Source organism: Choristoneura fumiferana, chromosome Z, assembly GCF_025370935.1.
Source record: "Choristoneura fumiferana chromosome Z, NRCan_CFum_1, whole genome shotgun sequence".
In the NCBI taxonomy this organism is placed as follows: Eukaryota; Metazoa; Arthropoda; class Insecta; order Lepidoptera; family Tortricidae; genus Choristoneura; species Choristoneura fumiferana.
In genome coordinates, this window is record NC_133472.1 from 5,174,091 (window position 1) to 5,201,133 (window position 27,043).

The 27,043-nt window shown below is 39.3% G+C and overlaps 1 protein-coding gene across 1 annotated transcript in view; it reads right to left on the bottom strand.

The window, feature by feature from the left end:
- The window catches only part of pot (zona pellucida domain protein papillote), a 137,459-nt gene that overhangs the window by 48,239 nt on the left and 62,177 nt on the right, over nucleotides 1–27,043 (bottom strand). Inside the window, exon 4 of the mRNA XM_074105200.1 lies at nucleotides 401–541. Coding sequence (XP_073961301.1) covers nucleotides 401–532 — 132 coding nt within the window. The 5' untranslated portion in view covers nucleotides 533–541. The remainder of the gene's footprint in view (nucleotides 1–400; nucleotides 542–27,043) is intronic.

Sequence of the window (27,043 nt, forward strand, 5' to 3'; positions counted from 1 at the left end):
TTTCTCCTGTACCACAAAAGAGTTAGCGTATCACTGGGCAGTGCCCTTATTCATTACAACGCTAAAATTTTGTCAAATGGTTGCACTGGTAACTTTTGTGGTACATGGTTACAACGCAAAAATTTTGTCAAATGGTTGCACTGGTAACTTTTGTGGTACATGGTTACAACGCTAAAATTTTGTCAAATGGTTGCACTGGTAACTTTTGTGGTACATGGTTACAACGCTAAAATTTTGTCAAATGGTTGCACTGGTAACTTTTGTGGTACATGGTTACAACGCTAAAATTTTGTCAAATGGTTGCACTGGTAACTTTTGTGGTACATGGTTACAACGCTAAAATTTTGTCAAATGGTTGCACTGGTAACTTTTGTGGTACATGGGGCTGGCTGGTACATACCTTTCCATCGAGCACGGTCTGCTCTGGAAGACCTTCGCCCTGGTACAGCACGCTATTGGCCTGGGAGTCGTAGTTGGATTGCGCCTGCGCCGCAGTCAGCGCGCATGCGGCGAGTAGCATAAACAGCGCCATCTCTGATCTCTGAAAGCAAACAGAATAGGTAAATAATTGATTGAACAGTCACCAGCATAAATATCTGCCACAGCGGAGCGTGCAGAAATATCTGACACTTCCTTCCGGCCCTAGAAATAGAGTCGTATCAGACACATACATAACGCTTGTTGTGTCAGATATTGGTGCTGGTGACTGTGCCAGGCGTCACTTTACGTCATCCCAGCCTATACAGGGTGGCCCATTTAGATCGGTCAGTATGGGAAAGTCTGAAACTATAAGACATACGAAGATCTGTTCTTAGGAACCATATCTTCAATTTAGTGACACGAAAAACTACATTCATACATTTAAAACAAAACGTTTTGAAAAATGAAACGTACATTATTTCTATTTGGTTATCAATTGTGTAGGTCATAAGCAATAAATGTTACTAACAACACGGTAGCTAAAATGAATAAAATGCATTATATTTCATATTCTTTAATAATGTAAGTTTTATTTTTCAAAACGTCCTGGGTCGATTTCCGAGTTAAGTGCAGATTTTTTTTAAACATATGAATGCAGTTTTTCTTATTATTAAAATCGATGACATGATTCCTTAGAAAAGATCTTCGTATGCCTTATAATTTCAGACTACCATACTGACCTATCTAAATGAGCCACCCTGTTGGGCACAGGCCTCCTCTCACTTAGTTCCCACGCGGGCCCAGTGCGGATTGGGAACTACACACACGCACCATTGAATTGCTTCGCAGGTTTGTGCAGGTTTTATTTTCCTAAACTCGTAGTAAATTTTAAATGTAACTTCGCACATGAATTTGGAAAAACTCAGAGGTGCTAGCCGGGGTTTGTACCCACGATCCTCTGCATGAGAGGTTCCGCCAACACGGCTTCGACTTTGCCACACTTTGCGTAGGTCTATTGTATTTTTTTTGCATTATGACTTGGTTACAATGATCTTAAATTCAAAGCTATAAAATGTTCACTCAGCTTACCATAAATTATGTTATATCTATCAATGATAATTAATTATGATAAAGTTCAAAATATTTCAATGAGAATAACTATAATTAAAATAGCAAACTTCGTATATAGTTAAACAAATATTTTACAGAATAAATAACCTAACCAACATAAAGTTTAAAAACAATCAAAGTTCAACATCTCAATAACGGCTGAACCGATTTGGATAAAACATGTTTAAGAACAATCGCTAGAAAACCCGCTTTAAAATAATAGAAACCGCATTCAAATCGGTCCACCCGTTTAAGAGCTAACGGGGCCACAGACAGACACACATAGCGGTCAAACTTTTTTAACACCCGTCTCAAAAAGACGGGTGTTAAAAAAGGTTAAAGTGATTCTCAAAAAAACCTTATTGAAGAGTATTAGTGAAGTTTTCAATTTCGTTTTCGACCGAAACTGGAGGAGTTCGTATCGTACCGTCCCTCTCACTCTCGTATATAGCGTCAGCGGGATGGTTCTATTTTCGAATTTCGTAAATACCCAGTAGTCCCCAGGTACGCAAACCGAAATTCGGTTGAGGTAGCAATAGTACATTGTGTCTTAAGGGCGGTAAATAAGGAATTACGAACAAGAGTCTATTAGAAGCCCGAAGTCGAAGACTGAGGGTTTTAATGAGTCGATGTTCGTAATTCTTGTACCGCCCGTGCGACATACAATGTTTTTCATCACATTTGCAAGTAAAATTTTATATCTGTAAAAGAAAAAATATAATTCTTCCAAATATTGGCGATACCTTAGGCTGTGCTCTTGGCAACGTCGCCCTCTACCTCCCCCTCCCTCGGCATGCGCCGCAACCTGCGTGTGCATGTGGTCCATGTAGTACTGCAGCAAGAGGGTGCGCACCACCATCAGTACGGGCACGGACTCATTTACCGACCACGGGTTTCATGACAAGAAAATGTGTACGCGCAATGACTCATTTACCGACCACGGGTTTCATGACAAGCACATTAAGGTCGAGGGTTTTATTTGGGGGGTTGCAACCAAGGTAGCCTGCATGTTACGACACTGTTTACGAGCAAGTGTGATGAAAATACTTTTCCCAGCCCTATATTTACTACGAAGTGCAAAATTTGATCTTCGTATCTTGCCGTCCCGCTGTCGCTAATATCATTTAATACGGGAGTGAGAGGGACGGCACGATACGAACTTCGATTTTCTAATTAAGTAGTAGCTGGCCAGCTACGCTTCGGTGAAAGGCAGGTAATGCGGACGTCCTTGCGACCAGTCCGCTGTGGGACGTGCGTTAACGGTGACGTCACCAACAACTTGGACCATTTAATATTTCTAATGCTTGACTTGATAAACTCCGTTTGTCGAAGAGACTATCGAGAGATTTTTTTATTCTTTGCTTCCCTGAGTGACCCGGTTACACTCAAAATAATACCTTTTTTTGTTATGAGAGCGAGGCAAACGAGGAACCGGATCATCTGATGGGAAATGATTAAATGATAATAATAATAAAATAAATAATAAATATCAATAAATATCATGGGACACTTGACACTAATTGAAAGCTTGTACTATTGATACTAGGCAACGGATAAATATAGTTATATAGATATATACATACTTAAATACATATTAAACATCTAAGACCCGAGAACAAACATAAGTATTATTCATACAAATATCTGCCCCGGCCGGGAATCGAACCCGGGACCTCAAGCTTCGTAGTCAGGTGCCCTAACCACTTAGCCATCCGGTCGTCTGACCCATGAGTACAACTATACTCAAGGAGAGTCCGTTCCCGGCCTTTTAAGAAAGAATAACCCCTTTTTCTAAAGCCCCCCATGAATAGTTGTCAGGAAACACTGCTGGCGGAAGTTGATTCCATAATTTCGCTGTAAATGGCAGGAAGTGCCGAAGGAAACGCACAGTGGTAGATCGCCATTCATCAAGATATGGATTAAAGTTAGACTTTCGGCGGGAGGTGCGATGGTGGAATTACGCAGCAGGTATTAAGTCAAATAATTCTTCGGAGCACTCACCGTGGTAAAGCCTTAAATACACAAAGGGAACCTACGTTTCTTCGCATAGACAGGGAATCCAAACGATCGGGAATCAAGTCACCGACAAGCTGCTCTACGTTGAATGAGGTCAAGTAGAAGAAGGTACTCGCAGTGAAGCAAAGGTTCCCGATTTATCGGGAGATCTACCGTTCGGCTCTTCCCTCCCGATATCCCGATTTCGGCATTTCTATCTACCGTTGTACCCTGAGTTTATCTCTCCGATTTCAACAAAATTTGGTAGTCCGTTGTTGGGCCAATCAACTTTTTTACCGACACTAATCTGTCCGCGAAATTTTTCAAACAATTGCAGATTTTTGTAAGTAAACATGTTTTTTCTGTAATTTAATAGATGGTGTACATGAATACACGCCATCCTACGTAAGTTCAACCTATTAAACCGTGAAATATCTTGTTGGAAGTACGATTTTTTGGTAACGCCAGAGACAATTTTGGTAACGCAGGAGACGCCCAAAGTGTCGGTAAAATAGTTGATTGGCCTTGTTACGAAAATTATTAAGAAAAATGTGTAACAAAACGGATACATCCATACAATATTTTGGGGACACATCTGGAGACCCTGTTTTTCCAGCTCGGAATCATGGACTGAGTCTACCTCACAAATTTTGTTGAAATACAGAAATGCCCATTTAGCGACCTCGTCACACGAATTTCTAAATTTCGAGTAAAGTAACAATTACCTAAAACAGTATTTGTAATACGAAAACACCAAAGGTAACCTGATCAAATTAGAAAAATGCATGGTGATTCCCCAAAACTTCACGCACGGCCTTTCAATAATGTAGTACCCACAATAGTTATTTGTGTCACGAGGGAGCAAAATGGTGTATTTACGGCGAGGGTGTACATTGAATCCAGAATGTAGCTAAGGATTCTGCAATAGAATCCTGAGCGTAGCGAGGGATTCTAAAGTAGAATCCTGAGCGTAATGAGAGATTCAAGTGTTAACGCCCAAGATGAAAATAATTTTGCACCCGAGTGGCTCATACAACTTTTCACACTGAGCATTAAGAAACTTGAATTAAAATATTCTAAATATTATTAAAGAACAATCAGCATTGAAAATGGCGTGGCTTTACAATTATCAACTTCGAAAAATGGCATTTGCAATAAAACACTTAGAAAAGCCTTGAACAGAAAAGTAGCACTTTGCTCCCTCTCGTCAGGGAGGAAAAGTTACTTTTCTGAAGGAGAGGTGTGAAAAATATATGAAATCTAAATGTCCTAAAATAGAGTTAATTATTGTTTGGTGGGTGTATGCGGGAAATTCTCTAAAAATCAGGGCGGCTACTCCGCAATACGAAATTTTAACTTCGTTTCATACTGTCCCGCTCACACTAATAGTTGTTTACGGTAGCGTGAGAGGGACCGTATGATACGATATTCTAATTTCTCACTTGGTAGTGGACGTTGTTTTACTTTGACTAAAATCTCCCAAGTTCTTCCGATTTTTAGCTGGAAAATTTAACTATTTTTAAATTTTCACTTTTGCAACATTGGCTACTCGTATTTGGGTGGGCCTGCCCAGAGATGAGAGAGAATACCAAGTGCGGCCGCATACCTGGGTCTTATACCGTTGAAGTAAGGTGCATAAAAAAACGTTACCCAATTCATGTGTTTAATCCTAAATCCTAATTTCAATTGTGTAAATTAATCCCGATTTCGTGGGATTTTTGGGTTTATGCTGGATCTAGGCGACATAAAATTACTTTTTATGCTCTAGTGCATAAAGTAAAATCTTCGTCTAAGACCAAGGTAATCAGCTGTCAACAGCCACAAACAAAAAAGTTTCTATATATTTTTGAATGATTTTTTATTATATGTAAAATTAAAAATCAATCAAAATAAATCAATAAAACTATAATAAGTATTATAATTATGTAGCAATGCGTGAAAAATAAAAGGTACTTATTAGTAAGTGACCAATTGTTTCCACTGTTGCTATTTCATTTTCTCGCCATCGAAGTGAAAAGCAGAGTGTAAAACTGGAGCATTAAACCCATTTTCCCCTCGACGTGTCTATCCACCCTCGCCATACCGGTTCGGGTGGCTATAGAACGCCTCGGGTAAAATGGCTCCTTTTATGCTCTTGTTGTACAATCTACTATACAATACAATACAATAACTCTTTACACCAACACAGTAAGCAGTACAGAAAACACAAGTATATACATAGAGATTTTCTGAGGTAAGCAATAGGTGGCCTTATCGCTTCAGATGAGCTTGCTTTTATTATGTGTTATTTGAATAAAAAAAAAAAATTTATTATCGTAGATTGTGGGTACTTACATCACAGATATTTGTTACAATTAGATATTTTATAATCGAACCAGCACAACCAGCCAGTTTTTGGTATACAATATTTTTTAAATTAACTAGGTACCTGGGTGAAAACCAAAAAGTTAATAAGTAACAAGGGTACAGTCAGCTTGAATGATAAAACGGGCGTTGCGATCAAGGATTCTGAGATTATGCTGAGATTACTTTAATTTAACTATTCCATTTCCCAATCCGCACTGGGCAACTATAGCCCAAGCCCTCGCATTCTGGGAGGAGGCATGTGCCCAGCAGTGGCACGTATATAGGCTAGGGTGGTGATGATGATGACTATAATGATCCTAGGACATTATCAAACTTGGGCAGATAAACTTTGTCCCAACATAAAGAAGCTGTTTCAGTTTGAACACAATTTTATTCGGTTATTATTTCCACTAAGCCATGAATCACTTGGAGTCGCTATCATCATCAGGCCTACGCGTCTGTTCCAGACAAATTTTGGCGTGTTGCCTGTGAGCAACGTCTTCGGTGGCTGACCAGACCGATGCGAGAGCGACATGTTCGCCCACAGGCCAGACAAGAGGGTTCTGCTGATGCGGATGTTGGTGCAGAACCGCCTTGGTGTCGTTTCTGTCTCTTGTCAGCAAGTGCCTTAAGCCAGGCTTCATCCAATACACATTTGCGCCAGTCTGTGCATTTCTCCGCCAACTTTTCCCAGTCAAGGTGGTCAATTTTGAAGGCGGCCGTGTCTCGCTTAGCTCAGTCCTTAAATCTGAGCAAAGGTCTCCAAGACATGACGTGGCGGTCGCTATATACGTAATGACAGATGTTAATCACAGATGATTGTAACCTGTTATCGGGGACTCCGTCCGCGTATCTCTAATAATTTGGTAGCAGGACGAAACTCTTTAAGTCTTCAACGGTTAATGGCATGGACTTGAAATTTGGTATGAAAATGTAGTTTGGGTGACAATGCAAGTACTTACGAGTACAGTCAACAAAAACTACAGTCAGCAAAAAAAGCTTGTATTAAAAATGTTTTTTTTTACCAAAAACTTACTTGTTTACAAGAATGTCTGGAGTCTTTTACAATGTAACAGTTATTAATTGTTAATTTACTGGCTAGGCTAAGCATGTGAACATTTAGTTCCGGATTCGGCGGATTCTTGTTTCGCTGGAATTTTTCATTTAATCAAAATTATGGAAATGTGGCTTCAATTATTGAGGGCTAAGGTGGTATTTTTCTTGGAAATTATGTTTTTTTTCTCAAAAAATATGAATCTAAACGATTTCTAGGCAATCGAAGTCACTCAACAACAAACAAGCAAGAATCCGACGAAACAAGAATCCGGCGAATCGCGAACTAACCACTCACAAATCAGTTTGTTATTACGATCATAGATGGCGCTGGCAAGTTTAAAACACGCTATCGTTGTGCTCCTATTATTTAGCTATAATTGCTTCGCAGGAGGATAATGATACTCCCCCACGGACTAACCTAACGGTAGTCTCATATAATTAATTTTTGAAAACATGTCCTTATGAATACCAGTAAGGGTATGTTGAACTACTAATATAAATAAATCCTTAATGGTCAGTAAGAATTGCCGATTCTTAATCCATCTCTTCTTCGGCCTTTATTCGGCCTCATTTCGAAGTGAAAATATAAATCCCATTTATTCCCTATCCCGTGGGAATTTTGAAAAATCCTTTCCTATTAATTAAGACAGAAAAACCATATTTTAAAAGAGAAGGAGAAGAATTTATTTCCCGGTGTTGACTATCCTAAAACACCTTAAATACCCAAAATACAGTGATAACGTAATTTAATAATAATTTCCTTACTCATAGATTGAGTGTTATGAAAGAAGTGTAAACGTAAAAGTTTTTTTCGTAAATGAATTTTGTGGACGAAAGCGTCGCAGGTCAATCAGGCAGAGCACCTAAGCGCTCACTGTTTCTCTGCGTTGACGTGACAGAGAAGCAATATGTCGGCGTGGCGTAAGTCTTATATTTACTCTCCAAAAATTTGTAAATAAATAAATGCAAAGAAATTACGATTTCGATTTAAGAAATAATACAATAGCTGGTATTATTACGTTTTGTTTGTAAATCAGAGTTAGTAATTTGATTATAGTGTCTTTATAAATAACGGAGTATTTTTGGTTTGTAAATCAAAGTAAGACCTCACTTTGGCAATAAATCTATCGAGCCAAATTTGTTTAATCGTGTTTTGAAAGCAATGACTAACTCAGAAATACGATCAAGATTATCGTAATATTTTTTTTATTACCACGAAATACACCAATTTTATACCACGTCTCTTTAAAAATAGCAGTGAGTGGCGTTGGTCGCCTCTTAAATCAGTTCGTTATTGCGATCATAGATGGCGCTGGCAAGTTTAAAACACGCTATCGTTGTGCTCCTATAATTTAGCTATAATTGACGACTGATTGATGACATCTCACCTGCTCAATCTAATATAAAATTTTTGTATAACATGTCCTTATGAATACCAGTAAGGGTATGTTGAACTAATAATATAATTAATTACTAAGTGGTCAAAGCGTTGTCGATTTGTAATCCATCTCTTCTTCGGCCTTTATTCATTCGGTTCATCGTACAGCTGCTGGGCACAAGTCTTCTCCCAGAACGAGAGGGCTTGGGCTGTATTTACCACGCTGGTCCAGCAGGGCTACTACGAAACTCGAAACTCGAAGTTCGTATCGTACCGTCCCTCTCGCTCTCGTATTAAATTAAATAGTATAAGTGTCAGAGGGACCGCAAGACACGAACTTCGAGTTTCGTAGTAGCCCTGCAGTGCTGATTAAATAAATAATAAATATCCTGACGGTGGAGGGAGTGCTCGGCGACAGTCGGTACAACCGCTTCCAGTTAATTTGTACTTTGGGGTCTGGGCTACAAATGGTCTAGGTCGTCTGGTATCGTCGGCGAATGATAATTCTTTGGTTCCTTTGAGATTCTTATGATAAGCTCTTGATCTTGACTTTGAAACCACGCATCATGCACATCAACGCCACCTAGCGTCCGCAACTTTTTTGGCTCTGATATTCTGACATTTTGAAATTTCATCGCGACATTGTGACAAAAATCAAACCAACGTATTAATTTATAAAACAAAATTACTGTGATACCGTGATTTGGGTGGACAAAAGGTTGTGAATTCATTTTTGGTCATTAAAATTAAATGAGGTAAGTAAAATTTATTCAAAAAGTGTGTTTTATTTTCGTTAAGTCAGGGTTTGTTTACTTCATGTTTAGTTGTACTTTTACTGTAAAACGAAAATATAAAGCTATCTTATTGCTTTCTTTGAATAATAGTAAAATTATATAAGTGTTCTTATATCGCTAGTAATAAATTAAATGTCGTGTTCAGATTAAAATAAAGACCGGTTTTGTGAGTAGCACTCAATATTAAATTTCAACCACAAACCGTTTCATAAGGAAAATTGTTGCTGGACATGTCCGAGATGTAAAGGAATTAAGAACAAAACCGGGACAGTGTTCAATAATTCACGCTCGCATCATAACACAAACATCTATTACTAAAATTAGGTAGCAATTATACAAATTGCTTTGTTAATGACAGATTTATATGAGAGTGACAGATGACATAGTCTAGAATATTTCTTATTTTGGCCGCTGCGATAGATTTCATTACCCCCACCTAGTACTTCGCACCCTCCCAATTAGAAAAAAAATCAACACCCGATTATTTGCATCTCAGAGCCCCTTCGGCCGTGTACGTAAACGGAGTTTCGTAACCAGTTGCGGAAGAAAAATTTTCGGTCTTGTTCGAAACCGGATGCAAAAGAAAACTATTTCGTTCTTATACGAAACCAGTTACGAACGAATACTTTTTGTTCTTACACGAAACTAGGATCAGTGATCGACTTTCTGGTTTTTTGCTGAAGCTTAAGTATTTTTACAGTAGCGTTTCCTTCCAATCAGAATCGACACAGACACAGTGTTGACGGCTCACGCGGAGCTCCTACTTTTGTGTAGTTTTGGTCCTTCGGGCCGATGTAAACTTAACACATCCTATCTATGTTTCTGTGTCGATTATAGTTGGGGAAAAACGCGATTGTGAAAATAAGATTGTATACTTACATATTGAAATTTGTGAATGAGTTGCAAAAGAAGATTCTATTATTCTGTATGGGATAACAGTTTCTAAACAGAATTATTTTTCTTCGTTCGAAACCAGGTTTCCGAAAAAGAAAAATAATTCTGTTTTCTAAACTGGTTCAAACCTTCAGTTTCCAAAGTGGCCGAAGGGTCACAGTCGCCATGTTTTTTTTTAACGTCACCTATCTTAGGACACTTGGGTTGCTGGGACGATTCTAATGATACCTTAACCATAGTAAAAGAGGACAAGTGGGTTCACTACAAACAAAAGTAGATCGCGCGGCTTAAATGAGTGCGCGCACACACTGATAGTGATGATTTAAGGGGGATTCAGTTTTCTGTAGTCAAGGCTGCGCTGCCGTCGGTGCCTTTTTATAAAACGATATTTTAAAACGATAACCCACGTACAAATACAAACACTACTGTTGTTGTGCAACGTGCAAACAGATACGATCTCTACACCCACCGTTAATAAGCATAAGTGATGTTAATCAGTTACGTAGTTTTCTACTGCAAGACGGCTTTTTTACAAGCTTTTATTTAGTTTCACCTGTTCCGTTGTCTGTCTGTAGTCATATCTTGCAAGTATAATTTGACCAAGTTCCAGTAGTCAGATTGACTTGAAATTTGGAATACTTTATGTAAATCGCGTGACAATACAATAATCTGGTAGTCCAGCCAGGATCGTCTCTGCAGGACGGAATTCTTCAACGGTTAATAGCATCGACTCGAAATTTGGTATGCAAATGTAGTTTGTGTGACAATGCAAGTACTGTCAACAAAAAGTACAGTCAGCAAAAAACTTTTATTAAAAATGTTTTTTTTTACCCAAAAACTTGCAAGATAAATTTGATCCACTTGCCGGTTTCCGATTGAGCTGAAATGTTACATGCATGTGTAAATCGGATGACAATGCATTATTATTATGACATGAAGCTGATCTGATGATGAAGCTGGAAGGTGGCCATAGGAAGTCCGCAATGAAACGACACAAACCCATCGAGTTTGGGCTCCTTTGATTTGACTTGACGAGTACTTTGGTGGTAGATGGTAGCCAGGGTCTGATGATGGAGCTGGAAGGTAACCATAGGAATCCGGTAATTAAACGACGCAACCGCATCGAGCTTGGGCTCGATTGATTCGTCTTGATGGAGTACCTTGGTCGGCGTGAATATGTGACCCTCTAAAAAGTTAAAAAGAAAAAAAAAGAAAAGAAACCTTTCTAAAAACAAGCTTTTATTAGAAAAATAAATGAACTAAAAAGGAAAAATAAATTTTCTCAAAAATGTCCGTAAAAGTTGTCATTATTCTTTGCATATCAGAAGGTGAAGTGCATAGTTTATGGTTCAGCGAAAAATTAAAAAGTTAAAAAGATTGCAGGCGTGCTAGCTCGACAATAATGAATTAGCGCGCCTGGAATCAGTCACAACTTTTTTAAATGTTAAAAAGGCCATGGCAATGTTGGCACAAGTCGTATACAGCCAAGTTTAATGGCCAGTATCAAATATTATGTTGGAACTCCGGACTTTTTTTATTGGGTCTGAAACAGCTTGTGGGATTTTCGGTGGAAAAATACAACTGCAGTTTATTTTTAATGAAAAAAAGGCGAGAAAGCATAAGAAAAATATTGGAATAAAATCAAATGTTATAATATATTTTGAGAAAAAGTCAATTCTATTTCAGAATTATTCACCATTTTTGAGAAAAGCTTTATATTAGTCTCGGCTGGAATAGCAATTGCTGGCTTCGTATTAGTTAAAAGGACTCGCAAGCTCGTCCGTTTAATACTCATACTCAGCCAGCAATTGGCTACTTCCAGGCCACGACAATAATCTACTATTAAGTAACATTTGTCACATGTATATAGTAAGAATGCTTTAGGTTCAGGATAACCTCTTATGTGGATGGATACTCGTCATTATAAGAAAGCGTGTGTAGATGTTAAGTTCTAGAGACTGATATAATTATGGATGTACTTACAAAATATAAAATATATATCATTTTAAAAGCTTGAGAAATAGAAATATTAAATAAATATTAAATATCACGGGACAATTCACACCAATTGACCTAGTCCCAAAGTAAGCTTAGCAAAGCTTGTGTTATGGGTACTAAGCAACGGATAAATATAATTATATAGATAGATACATACTTAAATACATATTAAACACCCAAGACCCGAGAACAAACATTCGTATTTTTCATACAAATATCTGCCCCGACACGGGAATCGATCCCGGACCTCAAGCTTCGTGGTCAGGTTCTCTAACCACTAGGCCATCTGGTCGTCGCTTGAGGCACTAATATTGCATACTAGGATCACATATAGTGTACATAGGTGCCTCAAGCTTTTAGCAAGCTTTAGCAAATATTTTTAGTTTCAGGTGTTAGGACAGTCGATCATTAGGACAAACAAGTTTAGGCGATACGACGCTCCCGGATAATTTAAAAGTCCTGTGAGTGATCTTAATTTGTTTAGTGTGGATAATCCCACATATGTAAACTATTAAATAATAAAATTGAATTGAAATTGAGAATACATTTATTTGGCATTCTTTCACAGAGCTTTTTGTACATAATTCAAATTCAAATTTATTCAGTAAATAGGCCGCAATGGGCACTTTTACACGTCATTTTTAGGGTTCCGTAGCCAAAATGGCAAAAACGGAACCCTTATAGTTTCGCCATGTCTGTCTGTCTGTCCGTCCGCGGCTTTGCTCAGGGACTATCAATGCTAGGAAGCTGTAATTTTGCACGAATATATATAAACTATGCCGACAAAATGGTATAATAATAAATTTAAAAAAAAACTTTTTGTAGGACCTCCCACTTAAGTAGGTCTTAAAACCATTACGGGGTTGCTAAAACGATTTTTCGATTCAGTGATTTGTTTGCAAAAAATTCAACTTAAAAGTGCAAATTTTCATTATAATCGAGCGTCTCCCCCCCTCTAAAATCTAAACCGGTAGGCGGAAAAATTTGAAAAAATTCAGGATAGTAGTAAGTATATCAAACTTACAAGGAAAACTATAACGGTTAAGTTTTCTTGAGAATTATTAGTAGTTTAAGAGTAAATAGCAGCCTAAGGTATAAAATATACCTAAACTTGGAATATTCCGTGCAAAATACGAATCCTTAGAAAAATATTACTTAATTTTTTCGTAATGGCTACGGAACCCTATTTCGGGCGTGTCCGACACGCTATTGGGCGGTTTTTTTTTTAAAAAAAAAAATTACATAGCCCTGCAAAACTTTTTTCACAGTTTGTCTGCAGGATACCGTCTCTATAAAGACAAATTTATAAGTATTAAATAATAGGTACATTATGTAATTTAAAATCGCATAAATCAGGGTTTCTCAAAGTGGGGTACGCGAACCCCTAGGGGTTCGCTATTCGACGGTAGGGGTTCGCGACAAGGTTTACGTGATGGTGGCTGCAAGACTGGCAAGACTGGTTTTTTGGAGTCTTTTTTTTTTATTTCAACTCCAAATTTGTAACTTATTTGTTGTTGTTTGTTTCAGTTTGTATTTTCGTTAGCAAGATGATTCTTACCTATATTTGTTACCTTTTATTGAAAAAAAAATAATATACATTATTATTATCATGATGATTGAAATAAAAATAAACTTATTTTCTCCAATAGTCAGTTTTTTTTAGTTTCTTTGGGGGAGGGGGGGGGGTTAGGTAGGGGTTCGCTGTCGTCTAGAAACTTTAACAGGGGTACGTGGAGCCATAGGTTTGAGAAACCCTGAGGTAAACTGTCAAATAAGGTGGTGTTTTTTTAATGGTCAGTCGCCGTCGTAGTTGGTCACCCGGGGCCTCCCCCGGGGCAATCCTGGGCAATAAATACTGTTGACGGACGGACGGAAGTAGGTACGTAGGTTGTTAACAGTTTATTTAAGCAGGACATGCAATTTTAACTATTTCAATATTATTATTATCCATTTAATAGGTACCTAATAGGGAATATTAGTGCAATTTTATGCGGTCAGAGTGCAACACTAGCACATACCATACGTTTAGGGTTTATGTGTTTTGAGTATCTTTAATGTCTGTAGGAGTCCGTAATATCATATTCATCATCATCATCTCAGCCTATATACGTCCCAGTGCTGGGCACAGGCCTCCTCTCAGATCAAGAGGGCTTGGGCCATAGTTCCCACGCGGGCCCAGTGCGGATTGGGAACTTCGCACGCACCATTGAATCGCTTCGCAGGTTTATACAGGTTTCCTCACGATGTTTTCCTTCACCGCAAAGCTCGTGGTAAATTTCATATGTAATTCCGCACATGAATTTCGAAAAACTCAGAGGTGCGAGCCGGGGTTCGAACCCACGACCCTCTGCTTGAGAGGCGATAGGTCAAACCACTAGGCCACCACGGCTCTATATCATATTATTTCAATTTAATTTTTGGAAATATGGCTCTATCGTTACTTTCGATGTAAATAACATTTATTTTGTTACAAATCAATATGTCATGATTTCTCTTTGGTCATGATCGGTCATATGCTAGTGTCGTCCTCTGCGCAGAACTTTGCCTAATATGCCCTATTAAGCGAGTATTGATTGGATTGTAATGTAACTTAGTGAAAAGTTATAACCTAACCAACAGAAAGTTGGAAACCCCCGACTTTGTCACTTCAAAGTTCAATATCTCAAAAACGGCTTAACCGATTTTGATAAAACATGTCTAAGAACCATCGCTAGAAAACCAGCTTTCAATTTTAAAAAAAACGTATTCAAATAGGTCCACCCGTTTAAGAGCTACGGTGCCATAGACAGACAGACACACACATACACACATAGCGGTCAAACTTATAACACCCCTCTTTTTGCGTCGGAGGTTAAAAACGTTTAAATTGTATACAATACGGCGTCTTTTATTGGACCGTAATCAAAGGAAGTCGATTTAACTCGAGTGCTTTTAAAAGCCCATTTGCAATTAAAAGGAAATCGGTTGTACTGTACTTTTAAAAGGACATTCGTGTCATAGTGACGAGTTAATGGCAGGAAGAGGTGAAGCTTGCGTATAGTCGCCTACATAAGTTTCTGACACAGCGGAGGGTGCGATACATCGACTTTATAAATGATGCGATAATATCTGATACGTTGTTTTTATTTGACTGATGGTAAGAGATCACCACCGCCCATAAACATCTGCAACACCAGGGGTATTGCAGATGCGTTGCCAACCTAGAGGCCTAAGATGGGATACCTCAAGTGCCAGTAATTTCACCGGCTGTCTTACTCTCCACGCCGAAACACAACAGTGCAAGCGCTGCTTCACGGCAGGATTAGCGAGCAAGATGGTGGTAGCAATCCGGACCTTGCACAAGGTCCTACCACCTGTAAAAACGTCCTACCTGTACTAGTAAGAGAGCCGTACCTATAGTTATAGATTCTTTGTTGTGTCAGATATTGGTGCTGGTGAGTGTACAGATTTCTAACTACAAAATGGAATTTGTGAATCACTATACAATGGGTTTAGAATGGCACATCCAACTGATTTGATTCCTCCCCCACTATAGAACTTTGTCGTCGTGACATTTTACTTTACACCATTCGATAAACATCTTTACATACAAATCAAGTTTTTCGTATGTTAAGGTTCCATGGTGGCCTTAGGTGGCCAAAGGAAATTCAAATAGGGACATAGAAATTTCTTGTAATTTTCGTTTTTATTTGAGTGGAAATGTGTATATTTTATTGTATCTGTGTGTCTTATTTTTACCTAAGTGAATAAATGTCTTCTTTCTTTATGTTTTAAAACACAGCTACAGTTATTTTGATTACTTATTCAACATTAAACTATAAAAATTACAATGCATTATGCATACCTTTACACTATACAAAACTACACGAACAAAGATTTTCCAATCCCTAAATTCTCGTGCGTATTGTACACAATTTTTTTGTCACGGACATGCCAAGTGAAACCCGTCTGTTTCTTAAAGACTTTAGTAGAAGTTACAAACTTTCACGATACAATTTACTGCTATATAGCAACACTATCCCAGCACTGGCAATACTACAGGCAGTGCAACACTCGAACTTCGTATCTTGCCGTCCCGCTGACGGTTGTATTATTTAATACGGGAGTGAGAGGGACGGTACGACGCGAACTTCGATTTTCGAATTTCGTAGTAGCCCCCGTGCTAGGCGCGCGCGCAGTCGCGGCGTCGCGGCACGTATGGATCGTTCGAAACGCGAATCGACACTAGCTGCAGCAAGTGCATGTCCAATACCCTTAGTGTAAGTTTTCGGTTACAAAATACGTCTCGATCGCGTTCGCGTTAAAATCTCAATTTGTATGCAAACACGAACAGCGCCTCTAGAGGAACGTTTGCGATGTTCGTGTTTCCATACAAATTGAGATTTTAACGCGAACGCGATCGAGACGTATTTTGTAACCGAAATTTTACACTAAGGGCACTGCTCGAGAGTGACACTCGCTGAGTGGGTGCGATTGCCATTGCAACTTGCAATAATTGCACATTTTAAACCTTACATTTCCCAATCCCATTAGGAATTTAAATTCCACAAATCCCCCAAATAAATCTGACATTAATAGAATTTTAGATAACTTTTTGTATTTAAATTTAAACAAGAGCGTGTCGGACGGAAGAGGTTTTTATATTTGTATAGGTCTGTACACCCGCCATTGTGACTCACAAAATTAGGCAAATTAAATTTCGTGTCAAAAACATTTTTTCGTGTGTAAGTAACATATTTGTGGTATGCTAAAAAAAAATGAATAAATGATATGTTGGGTTACTAAAACTTCAAAGTTCAATATCTCAACACAAAACATGTCTAAGAACCATCGCTAGAAAACCTGATTTCAAATTTTAAAAAAAACGCATTCTAATCGGTCCACCCGTTTAAAAGCTACGGTGCCACAGACAGACACACAGACACACATAGCGGTCAAACTTAACACCCCTCTTTCTGCGTCGGGGGTTAAAAACACACTCAAACGTGATAATTTAAAGCCAAGAATGAATTAAATAAGAGTACCTACCTACCAACATAACAAATGCACTTTTTTATTAGGCTGTTACATCTCTCTCACTCTTACTGGCCAGTTTTTTTTTCTTTTAATGCAATCCCAAATTATTTATGGTTCAATATAACACGGATTTTGACGCCTCCTGGTCAATGAACTTTGAAATTATTGGTTGAGCAGAGTCGAACGTTCACTTACACTGTTTACATGTTTTTAGATATAAAATTCATATAAAAAACCGGCCAAGAGCGTGTCGGACCCGCCCGAAATAGGGTTCCGTAGCCATTACGAAAAAATTAAGTAATGTTTTTCTAAGGATTTCGTATTTTATACGGAATCTTGCAAGTTTAGGTATATTTTATACCTTAGGCTGCTATTTACTCATAAACTACTAATAATTCTCAATCAAACTTAACCGTTATAGTTTTCCTTGAAAGTTTGATAGACTTACTACCATCCTGATTTTTTTCAAATTTTTCCACCCACCGGTTTAGATTTTAGAGGGGGCGACGCTCGATTTTAATGAAAATTTGCACTTTAAAGTTGAATATTTCGCAAACAAATCACTAAATCGAAAAATCGTTTTAACAACCCTATCCAACGATACCCCACACTATAGGGTTGGATGAAAAAAAAAAATCACCCCCACTTCACGTCTATGGGAGGTAACCTAAAAAAATTGTATTTTTATTTTTAATTCTATCATTTTGTCGGCATAGTTTACTTTTATATCCGTGCAAAATTACAGCTTAATAGCATTGATAGTCCCTGAGCAAAACCGCGGACGGACAGACAGACAGACAGACATGGCGAAACTATAAGGGTTCCGTTTTTGCCATTTTGGCTCCGGAACCCTAAAAACGGCCATGTGAGATTCCGATCCGTGCACTGAGGGTTCCGTACGAATGCAAAAGCAAAAAAGTTAGTAAGTATTTCAAAATAAGAAGGAAAAAATGTATGCATGAAATATTTTTTAAATCGGTTTAAACCTGTAGCGTAGTGTATATTTTCGTAGACAGTCCGGAATTTGGAGACTAACAGAAATGTTTAGAAATGTCTTCGAATGCAACAAAACACAAGCTTTGCAATAATCATGAAAAGTGAAAAAATTTATTTATTTATTTATATTATATATATTACTACAGCGTATCATATAGATTATGTCTGTTACTTCTATATCTACAGTCAGTGTCGCCTAACAAAGCGAGTAATAGCCTCAGTAATAAAATGCGGCAAACAACATAGTGCAGCATACCGGTACCTTGATTTAATTAGCTTATGCGCGTAGGCAGCTCGAGTTAGTACAGTCGTATGCAATTAGAATGTCAACATTATTATACACTGTTCATTAAACAAGTGAAAACCTGAAAATATTTCGTTCAGAATCGAATACACCGTGTTTTTTTTTAATTTCTGCTAACTTCGGCAGACGGCTCAGTTCAATGATATGAACTACCGGATGATTACATTTTCTATCGAAAATACAAACTGAAGCATGGATGCACAGAAAAACTAGAAAAAGAGACCAGCGCTGGGAATCGTACCCAGGTCCTCAGCATTCCGTGCTGCGTGCTATACCCCTACACTACCACTGGACAGGAGTGCAGACACACATTTCCCCTATGCACCACATATCTCAGCTTGTTTGTTTCTTATTTAGCCACTTAAACAGCGACACTGGCGACATTGGGCAAACGTAAAATACCCAATAAAAACATTTTTAGGTGTCGGAGGTTTTAAGTTTAATAATTAAATATTGTTGTATCAAATTTTAGTATGTATTACGTCATTACACAAAATGGCATTATTTTATATAACCAATATATGACAAAAGTTGTTATATTAAATGAGTGTTATGTAAAATGTAATGTAAAAGTGCTTTTCAATAGTTATGCATTTTGCTGTTATGCTAAACTTTTTTATGATTTACGTTATTAGCTGGAATACAGACATAGAAAAAAAAAACAAATTAAATGGCATTCTGACTCTGACTGTACAGCAACCCACAGTTAGCTAAGTTATCCGTTTTATGGCTTGCACTTCGAGTAAAACCTTTGTATTGATGTTGGTGGCAATGAAAGACAAGTATGTGAACTAATCCTAAGAATCTACTTTTTTAGGTTTCCATACCCAAAGGGTGCCAACGGAACCCTATTCTGTCTGTCGGTCTGCCTGTCTGTCTGTCCGTCCGTCTGTCACAGGGCTCTATCTCTTGAGTCGTAATAGTTAGACACTTGAAAATTTCACAGATTATGTATTTATGTATTACTGTGGCCGCTATAACAACAAATACTCTCCGAGTTCATCATCATGTCAGCCGAAAGACATCCACTGCTGGACATAGGCCTCCCCCAAGGCTCTCCACTCAGACCGGTCTTGTGCTTTCCGCATCCACCGCGATCCCGCGATCTTAACCAGGTCGTCGCTCCATCTTGTCGGAGGCCTACCGACAGCTCGTCTCCCGGTCCGCGGACGACATTCGAGAACCTTCTGACCCCATCGGCCATCAGTCCTGCGAGCAATGTGCCCGCCCACTGCCACTTCAGTTTCGCAATTCTTCGGGATATGCTATCTCCGAGTTGCCTAACTATTCAACCCAGGCCACTGAAGGTTAGTCCGTGGGTTAGTGTCGCACAGTCACGTTGACAGGGGGCGTCGAAACGTCAGTGTCTCGGAACATGATCAATTGTTTTGGTAGTACACCTACTCCTCTCCTCTACCTACTAGATAACCAGTTGTATAGTCAAGGTGTAGCCTAATATTCCTACAACTGGATTTACATAGCTTTTATAGAGCTTCTAAGTAGGTACTCCTTGTTTTTTATTTGCGCTGATTTTGACATGCGGTTCAGTTAATTGATTGAGATTACCTGGTTATTAACTTTTTAGCCAGATATTTCTTTTATTTATAACAATATACAATAAAACACAAATTAACACAATACATTAAATATTAAATATGACTATTTATAGTCGCGGTAAGAAAAGGTTCGTCACTTTTTAACTCTATTTCGATAACGTTCAGGTCCAAAAGTGACGAACCTTTTCTTATCCCGACCAAAAAATATCTAACGTAGGCTAACCTATAAATAATAAATCCCTCCTAGGTCACCGTCGCTGTTCGTTTTTCCCAGAAGGCTGGCAGCATTCCCGCGTTGTATCGCAAGGCTAATCCTTTGCCCAAAATAGCTGCCAGCCCTCTGGTCACCTGAAACATCAATGAGGCGCGCGGATATCTGATTTTTTGTGCATACATACAATCTACCTAATATAAATTTGTTTGACGCCCGGATGGCCAAGTGGTTAGAGAACCTGACTACGAAGCTTGAGGTCCCGGGTTCGATTCCCGGCCGGGGCAGATATTTGTATGAAAAATATATTACGAATGTTTGTTCTCGGGTCCTGGATGTTTAATATGTATTTATCTATATAAGTATGTTTATCCGTTGCCTAGTATCCATAGTACAAGCTTTGCTTAGTTTGGGACTAGGTCAATTGGTGTCAAGTGTCCCATGATATTTATATATTTATTGATAACTTCCCAGTCATCTTGACTAGTGACATTCACGTGTCACATTAAATATAATGACCCGGATAACTCACGTCTTAAATCGAGTTTAGCTCGACATGTTTCGGGCTATTCCGTAGCCCTTCGTCTTCGGAGCAACGCGGCTCAGCGGCTGCTGCAACACGCGCACGGATTAGCCCGAAACATGTCTAGCTAAACTCGATTTAAGACGTGAGTTATCCGGGTCATTATATTTAATATGAGTGAGTCTCACGGTAGTTTCATGTTCAAAATTCACGTGTCACATTAAAAAACACGAAAACCCACTTTCCAACCGACTTCAAAAAGGAGGAGGTTCTTTATGCGTCCGTATTGGTTTTTTGTATGTTTGTTACGCGATAATTCCGCCAATTGTGGACCGATTTTGAAAATTTTCTTGTTCTAAAGGACATACTTCCGAGGCAGTCCCATTGTCACCAAGTCAGGATCTGATGATGGGATCCTGGAAAATTCGAGGGCCTTCCTCAAATTTTATAAGCACACCTATGAACTATGAAACATATTTATTTAGTGACTTGTGAAATAGCTTTAGTATATCGAGTAAAGGAATGAGGTCACTGTACTTTCACGCTATAGTTAGAATACGGTATTTGACAACTCCTGATTTTGCCATATCTTAATATTAAAATGAAAATATAGATATACAGATAGTGTTTAGCGAAGAGAAAATTTAAATCGGTTGAAAATTGGATTTATACTGATTTTTTGAAAAATCTATATACCTGTCTCTTTCTCAAACGCTTTTCTCTATGCAGCAAGTATGGCGGTACTGGCGTGTGACGTCACATGCCAGTATGTCTTTCTCTGTCTAATCTGGAATTTCAAACCTTAATAACTTTGTTATTTGTAAAGGTAGCTTAAACATTGTTTTTCTATTCGATAACAAGCATTGTGTAGTTTTAATTTATAAAACATATACAAAATGGTCAAATACCGTATTTTGTCTCTTGGTATTCCCCTCCCTAATCGCGTAGGGGTTAAGAATAAGGCCAGCTGTTATGGCCTTTGGCGAGGCCAGTAAAACCTTACGTGTCGAGTGTGGGAGTGATTACGTAAGCGAGCGACCGGGGCTTCGGCTAAATGTCATTGACAATACTTGTAAATACCAAAACATAATCCTCACATCATTGGCGCTAGTGCCGACTTAAATAATCTGGTTCTTCTTTGTCGGTATCACTCTTGACAGAGTGGTCGTGGTCATCGCTTCAGGTGTTGGTGGCAAGCTTCACAACACGCCGCCACTCCTCCCTGATGGCCGCCTTCCTCGTGCATTCATTTACTACCGCTTTTATTTGGTCAGTTTATTTGGTCAGTCCATCTTGCTCGTGGCCGGATACTCTCAACCTTTCCCTGGATCACAAGTCGCTCAATAGCCACTTCCCCTCGGCGGCATACGTGACCAAAGAAGGTGAGGATACGAGATTGAACCAAAGACGATAGACGCTGCTTGATGCCGAGTTCTCGAGTTCGAGTAAATAATCTGGTTAAAGAGATGCATATTGATAAGTATATTTAACCACAATTTAACTGGATCGTGTACATAAATAACTGTAAGTGGAGGTAAGCAGTAAGTCGCCAAATATTCTTTCACTCTCATTGAAAAAAGTAACTTTTCCTCCCTGACGAGAGGAGCAAAGTGCAACTTTTCTGTTTCAAGGCTTTTCTAAGGGGCTGTTTCACCATCCATTGATTAGTGTTAACTGGCGGTTAGGTGTGATGCCGTCTCTATCTGTTTGTTCTAATCGAGAGAACCGGCTTCACATTTAACCGTCGGTTAACGCTAATCAATTGAACCCCATTACGCTCAGGTTCTATTTAAATCCCTTATGCTCAGTTGATTTATTGTAAAATGTCAGTTTCTCTGGTTTTAATGTAGAATACAGCTCTCTCCCGTACAATACACTATTTGCTCCTCCGTGAACAAATAACTATTCAACCGCGTCTTGAGGAGTTAGAAAAAACTGCAATACAAGTTAAGAGTTGTGAAAGATTTAAAGCAATTAATTCATGGCTCATCAGGAGGCTGCTATGCTATGCTAATAGAACACATTTCAATTTTTTTCTAACAAAGTGTATCACAGATGTGTGCTGCTGTTACGGACAGGGATCTACGAAGTGGAAAATTAGAATTTCGTATCTTGCCGTCCCACTGACGCTAATTTTTTATTACTACGAGAGTGAAAGGGACGGTAGGAACGATACGAACTTCGATTTTCGAATTCCGTGATAGCCCCCAGTTCCGATGATTGTAGAAGTACACAGCGACTGTTGGTATCACACTTTACTACTGTCTTTTTCGCTCGTTATGAAAGGCATGTGCAGTCATGGGCAAAGATATCGACACGGCCAAAGTTACAAAAATATGTATACACGACTTTACGCACTCAACATTAAGGCCGTTATACGTATTTTTGCAACTTTGGCCGGGTTGATATCTTTGCCCTTGACTGTACCGTAGAATCCGGTTATAACGACGGTCAAGGGGCCGGTGATATTACGTCGTACTAACCGGACGCAGTACTAAACGAACGGATGTACTTTCATGGTGGCTCATATTAAAAATTAAAACCAACATGCCTATACTTACGTCACTAAAAACGGTTGGCTGTTAAATGCGAAGTCGTACTAAACGGACTACACTGTAGTTGTAATTTTCATGAACGTGAAGTTCAGCCAGAGACTATTTTCAGAATTTTCGCTATTTTTACGCTTCATTTTGGCGGGCTAATGACATTATACTCCTTAATGCATATGTCGACGAGAGCGGAGAAGAGAGATGAGATGATGATTGATGGATGGAATGAGAGTACTTCCGTCTCGCCGTCAGGATGCGTTCATGATGTATGTAGGTACTTGAGTGAGAGCTTCAATAATAACTTCTTTTGGAACACAGTTGTTTTATTTCACCAGCCGATAATAATTAAATTACAAAACCAATCAGAGTTTGTACAGAGCTAATCGACAGACGAACTGACAGAATCCTTAGCCAGGTGTGGTCGTCCTTAGGCTGGAAACAGTGCTCGACCGACGGTCAACGTTGACCGTCGGTCAGCGTAGCTATATCTATGCGAGTCTATGAATGCGCACACAGCTACGCTGACGGTACGCGCGTGATTTGGTGCGCGCGTACGGTCGGTCGAGCCGTCGGTCCGGCTCGTCGGTCGCGCGGCGTCGGTCGACCGTCGAGCTATGAGATTGTATGGATGCATTCAGTGCTTCGCTGACGGAGCGACCGACCTGTGAACTGTACACACGCATCGCAGTTCGCCGTCAGCGTAGCACTGAATGAATTTTCGCAACCGACGGTCAGCTCTGATGGTCAGGACGTACGGTCAGGACGTACCGTCGGTGGAGCACTGTTTCCAGCCTTACGGTCCGAAGTAGAATGACGCTCCGGCCAACGAGCCCGTCCACGTGCACCGCAACCGGTGTAGTTACGTCACACGGGCGTTCGCCGCCATCTCGATATTGTAATAGTCAATTGACAATCCTATAAGGCTTGATTATTGTAATCCCCGGCATATTTATAAAATACTAGTGTTAAATATTTCACAAACAGAGTTATCTTAAAACCCATTTTCATACATACCTCGTACAATTCAATTGTCCATATTACCTACAGCTAAACATTTGAAAGAAAAGAAAGAAAGAAAGAAAATACATTTATTCACAACACAAGACAACAATATTATTAGGTACAAAAAAAAACAACACAAAGGTATGTGTCATTGCGGTTGTGAATCGGACACTGGCTCAGCATAATGCTGAAGCGTTAAAGACACCCCAGCGCTGATTTTCAGCCAGCACCGTCGCAACAACCTCGGGCTCATTTGCCTGAGTTACACAATAAAGCAACACGTAAGTATGAATGTTGCAGTGGAACAATAACATTAGGCATTACGTTAAACGTCTGCTTTACGGAGAATTCACCAGTCCGAGCTTTTTTTTAATAAGCGGTCACGTGATGGTAAGCAATCTCAACCAATGGACATACGCGACATACATCCCTGTATTTATTTTATTATTATTTTTTGTATATTTTTTTCTTTAATTGTATAATATAGTTTTTAAGTATTTTATTTGTAATTATATTTTTATGAAAAAATGACTTTCTGCCAAGTTTCTTGCGGCGCATTCTTCTTGGCAATGATGGTCTTACCGAAAGCGCTGGTAGTTTAAAAAAATGACGTGTAAAAGTGCCCATTGCGGCCTATTTACTGAACAAAATCATTTGAATTTTTGAATTTGAATTTGAATTTTACGTGGGAATAACTGGTGTATTACCGGTTTTTAAAAGCAGAAGCTAGTAATATAGAGGTGGAGATAGCGTTTAAGACAAAGGCATAAGCTAAGTCGATTTGTGTGATTGAAATTAATCTCTCAGACTTTAGAAATGGTCCTCAAAATACCCAAAATGTGACATTGCTACGAGCTCGTAATACCTACTACTTCAATACAAACTGAAACATGGATACACAGACAGAAACCCGAAAAAAGAGACCAGCGTTGGGAATCGAACCAGGTCTTTTGCATTCCGTGCTGCGTGCCATACCCTACACAACCACTGGACAGGAGTCTATACACAAATTCTCCCAATGCAGGCTGAAATGTGTGGTGCACGGGATGAACGTAAAGTAACAAATTTGGAGTTGAAATTAAAAAATACAAAAAGGCTCCAATAACCAATCTTACTACTTACTTATTCTAAGTCGCGAACTGTACTACTTTCTTGGGAGAAAATGGTGTAGTGATTCACACTTGCCTCCACTTCCACACCGCAGTGCTGTACCACTACCATGAGTGTACAGGGACCGTACTCGATAGCGACGGCGTAAATTATTTGTATGGAGAATGGGGGCTATCGCGTGTGAATTCGCCACTAGGGGCGCTAGTGTAGCGTGAGGTCTCGAAATGTCAAATCTCATAGTTTTTGGGTGAGCTACGGGTTTATTATAATTAGAATAAATTTGTGAATATTTTTGCAATATCTGAAATTAATTATTAGCGAATATGCGTTCCGGGGCAATGAATGTCTGTGTTTTGAGACAGTTTTTGTCTTTCGAAAACCCTTTGTCCTCCCTTTTTTCCGAACAAAACGGGGACTATGCAACACTGTGGCATGCTCGATATTTTATGGTACTGTTTTAAGGTGTATTAAATATGATTTTAATCTAAACTTTGTTTTCACGCCCGTAATAACAGACTTTGAAAGCCATACTTAAATCACGCTACAGTGCGCTATCTAGTGAGATAAAAAACGATAGCCCTCATTGTACAGCGCCTCTTACAAATAATTTACGCCGTCGCTATCGAGTACGGTCACTCATGGTAGTGGGTACTGAGTCCGGAGTTCGTAGTTTTTTTTTTTTTGGATGGCAAACGAGCAAGTGGGTCTCCTGATGGTAAGAGATCACCACCGCCCATTACATCTGCAACACCAGGGGTACTGCAGATGCGTTGCCAACCTAGAGGCTAAGATGGAATACCTCAAGTGCCAGTAATTTCACGGCTGTCTTACTCTCCACGCCGAAACACAACAGTGCAAGCACTACTGCTTCACGGCAGGATTAGCGAGCAAGATGGTGGTAGCAATCCGGGCGGACCTTGCACAAGGTCCTACCACCTGCAAGTGGCAATAAGAGCGACGACTCTTGCATCACGCTCACATCACAAACATTACAAAAGCTACAATCCAACTTATATTATAGATGCGAAAGTTTGTGAGTGAGTGAGTGAGTGAGTGATGTTTGTTACTTCTTCACGCTGAACGGCTGGACGGATTTGGAGGAATTTGGCAAAAAGTTAGTTTATAACCTGGATACCAGCTGGGCTTGGTGTCATGTAATTTGGTGTGTGGGTAGCTGCACCTCAGGAATTACGCATAGGCTACTTTGAATAGGGATAAAATCTAGATATCTCAAACGCTGGGTTTAGTCTTGAAATGGAGCCACGATATAAATTTTGGGAATTCCCAAGGGACTTTTGTGAAATCCCAGAATTTCAATTGTAACTACCGGATCGAATAGTGGTGCAGGGGCTGGTCCCTTAGTCGTATTCACGACATCCACGGGGAGGAGGTCTGTCCTATTGTAAAATCGGGCATAGCAGCAACAGACAATAAAGCATTTTTCAAAATGGCTGATTTAACAATGTGCCGCCCACGCAACAGATCTCGTCGAAAAGCGAAAGTGGTTGTAGCCAAAAGTACTCGTATGGAGGCCGCCAAGTAGGGTTGCCGCTCGATATTACTTGGATAGGTACTTTGTGGGTGGACCTTGTACCGTGTCCTAGATTGCTACCAGGCTCGCTAATCCTACCAGCAAGCAGCAGTCTTACGCTGCTGTGCTCCGAAGTGAGTAAAGAAGCTGGTTTTTTAATAGACTGCCGCCGTATGCTAATCCATACGATGTCTAAGTGTAAAAATATGAACTTATTCAAAGTTTCAAAAATAAGTACCACAGACTCTTATTCC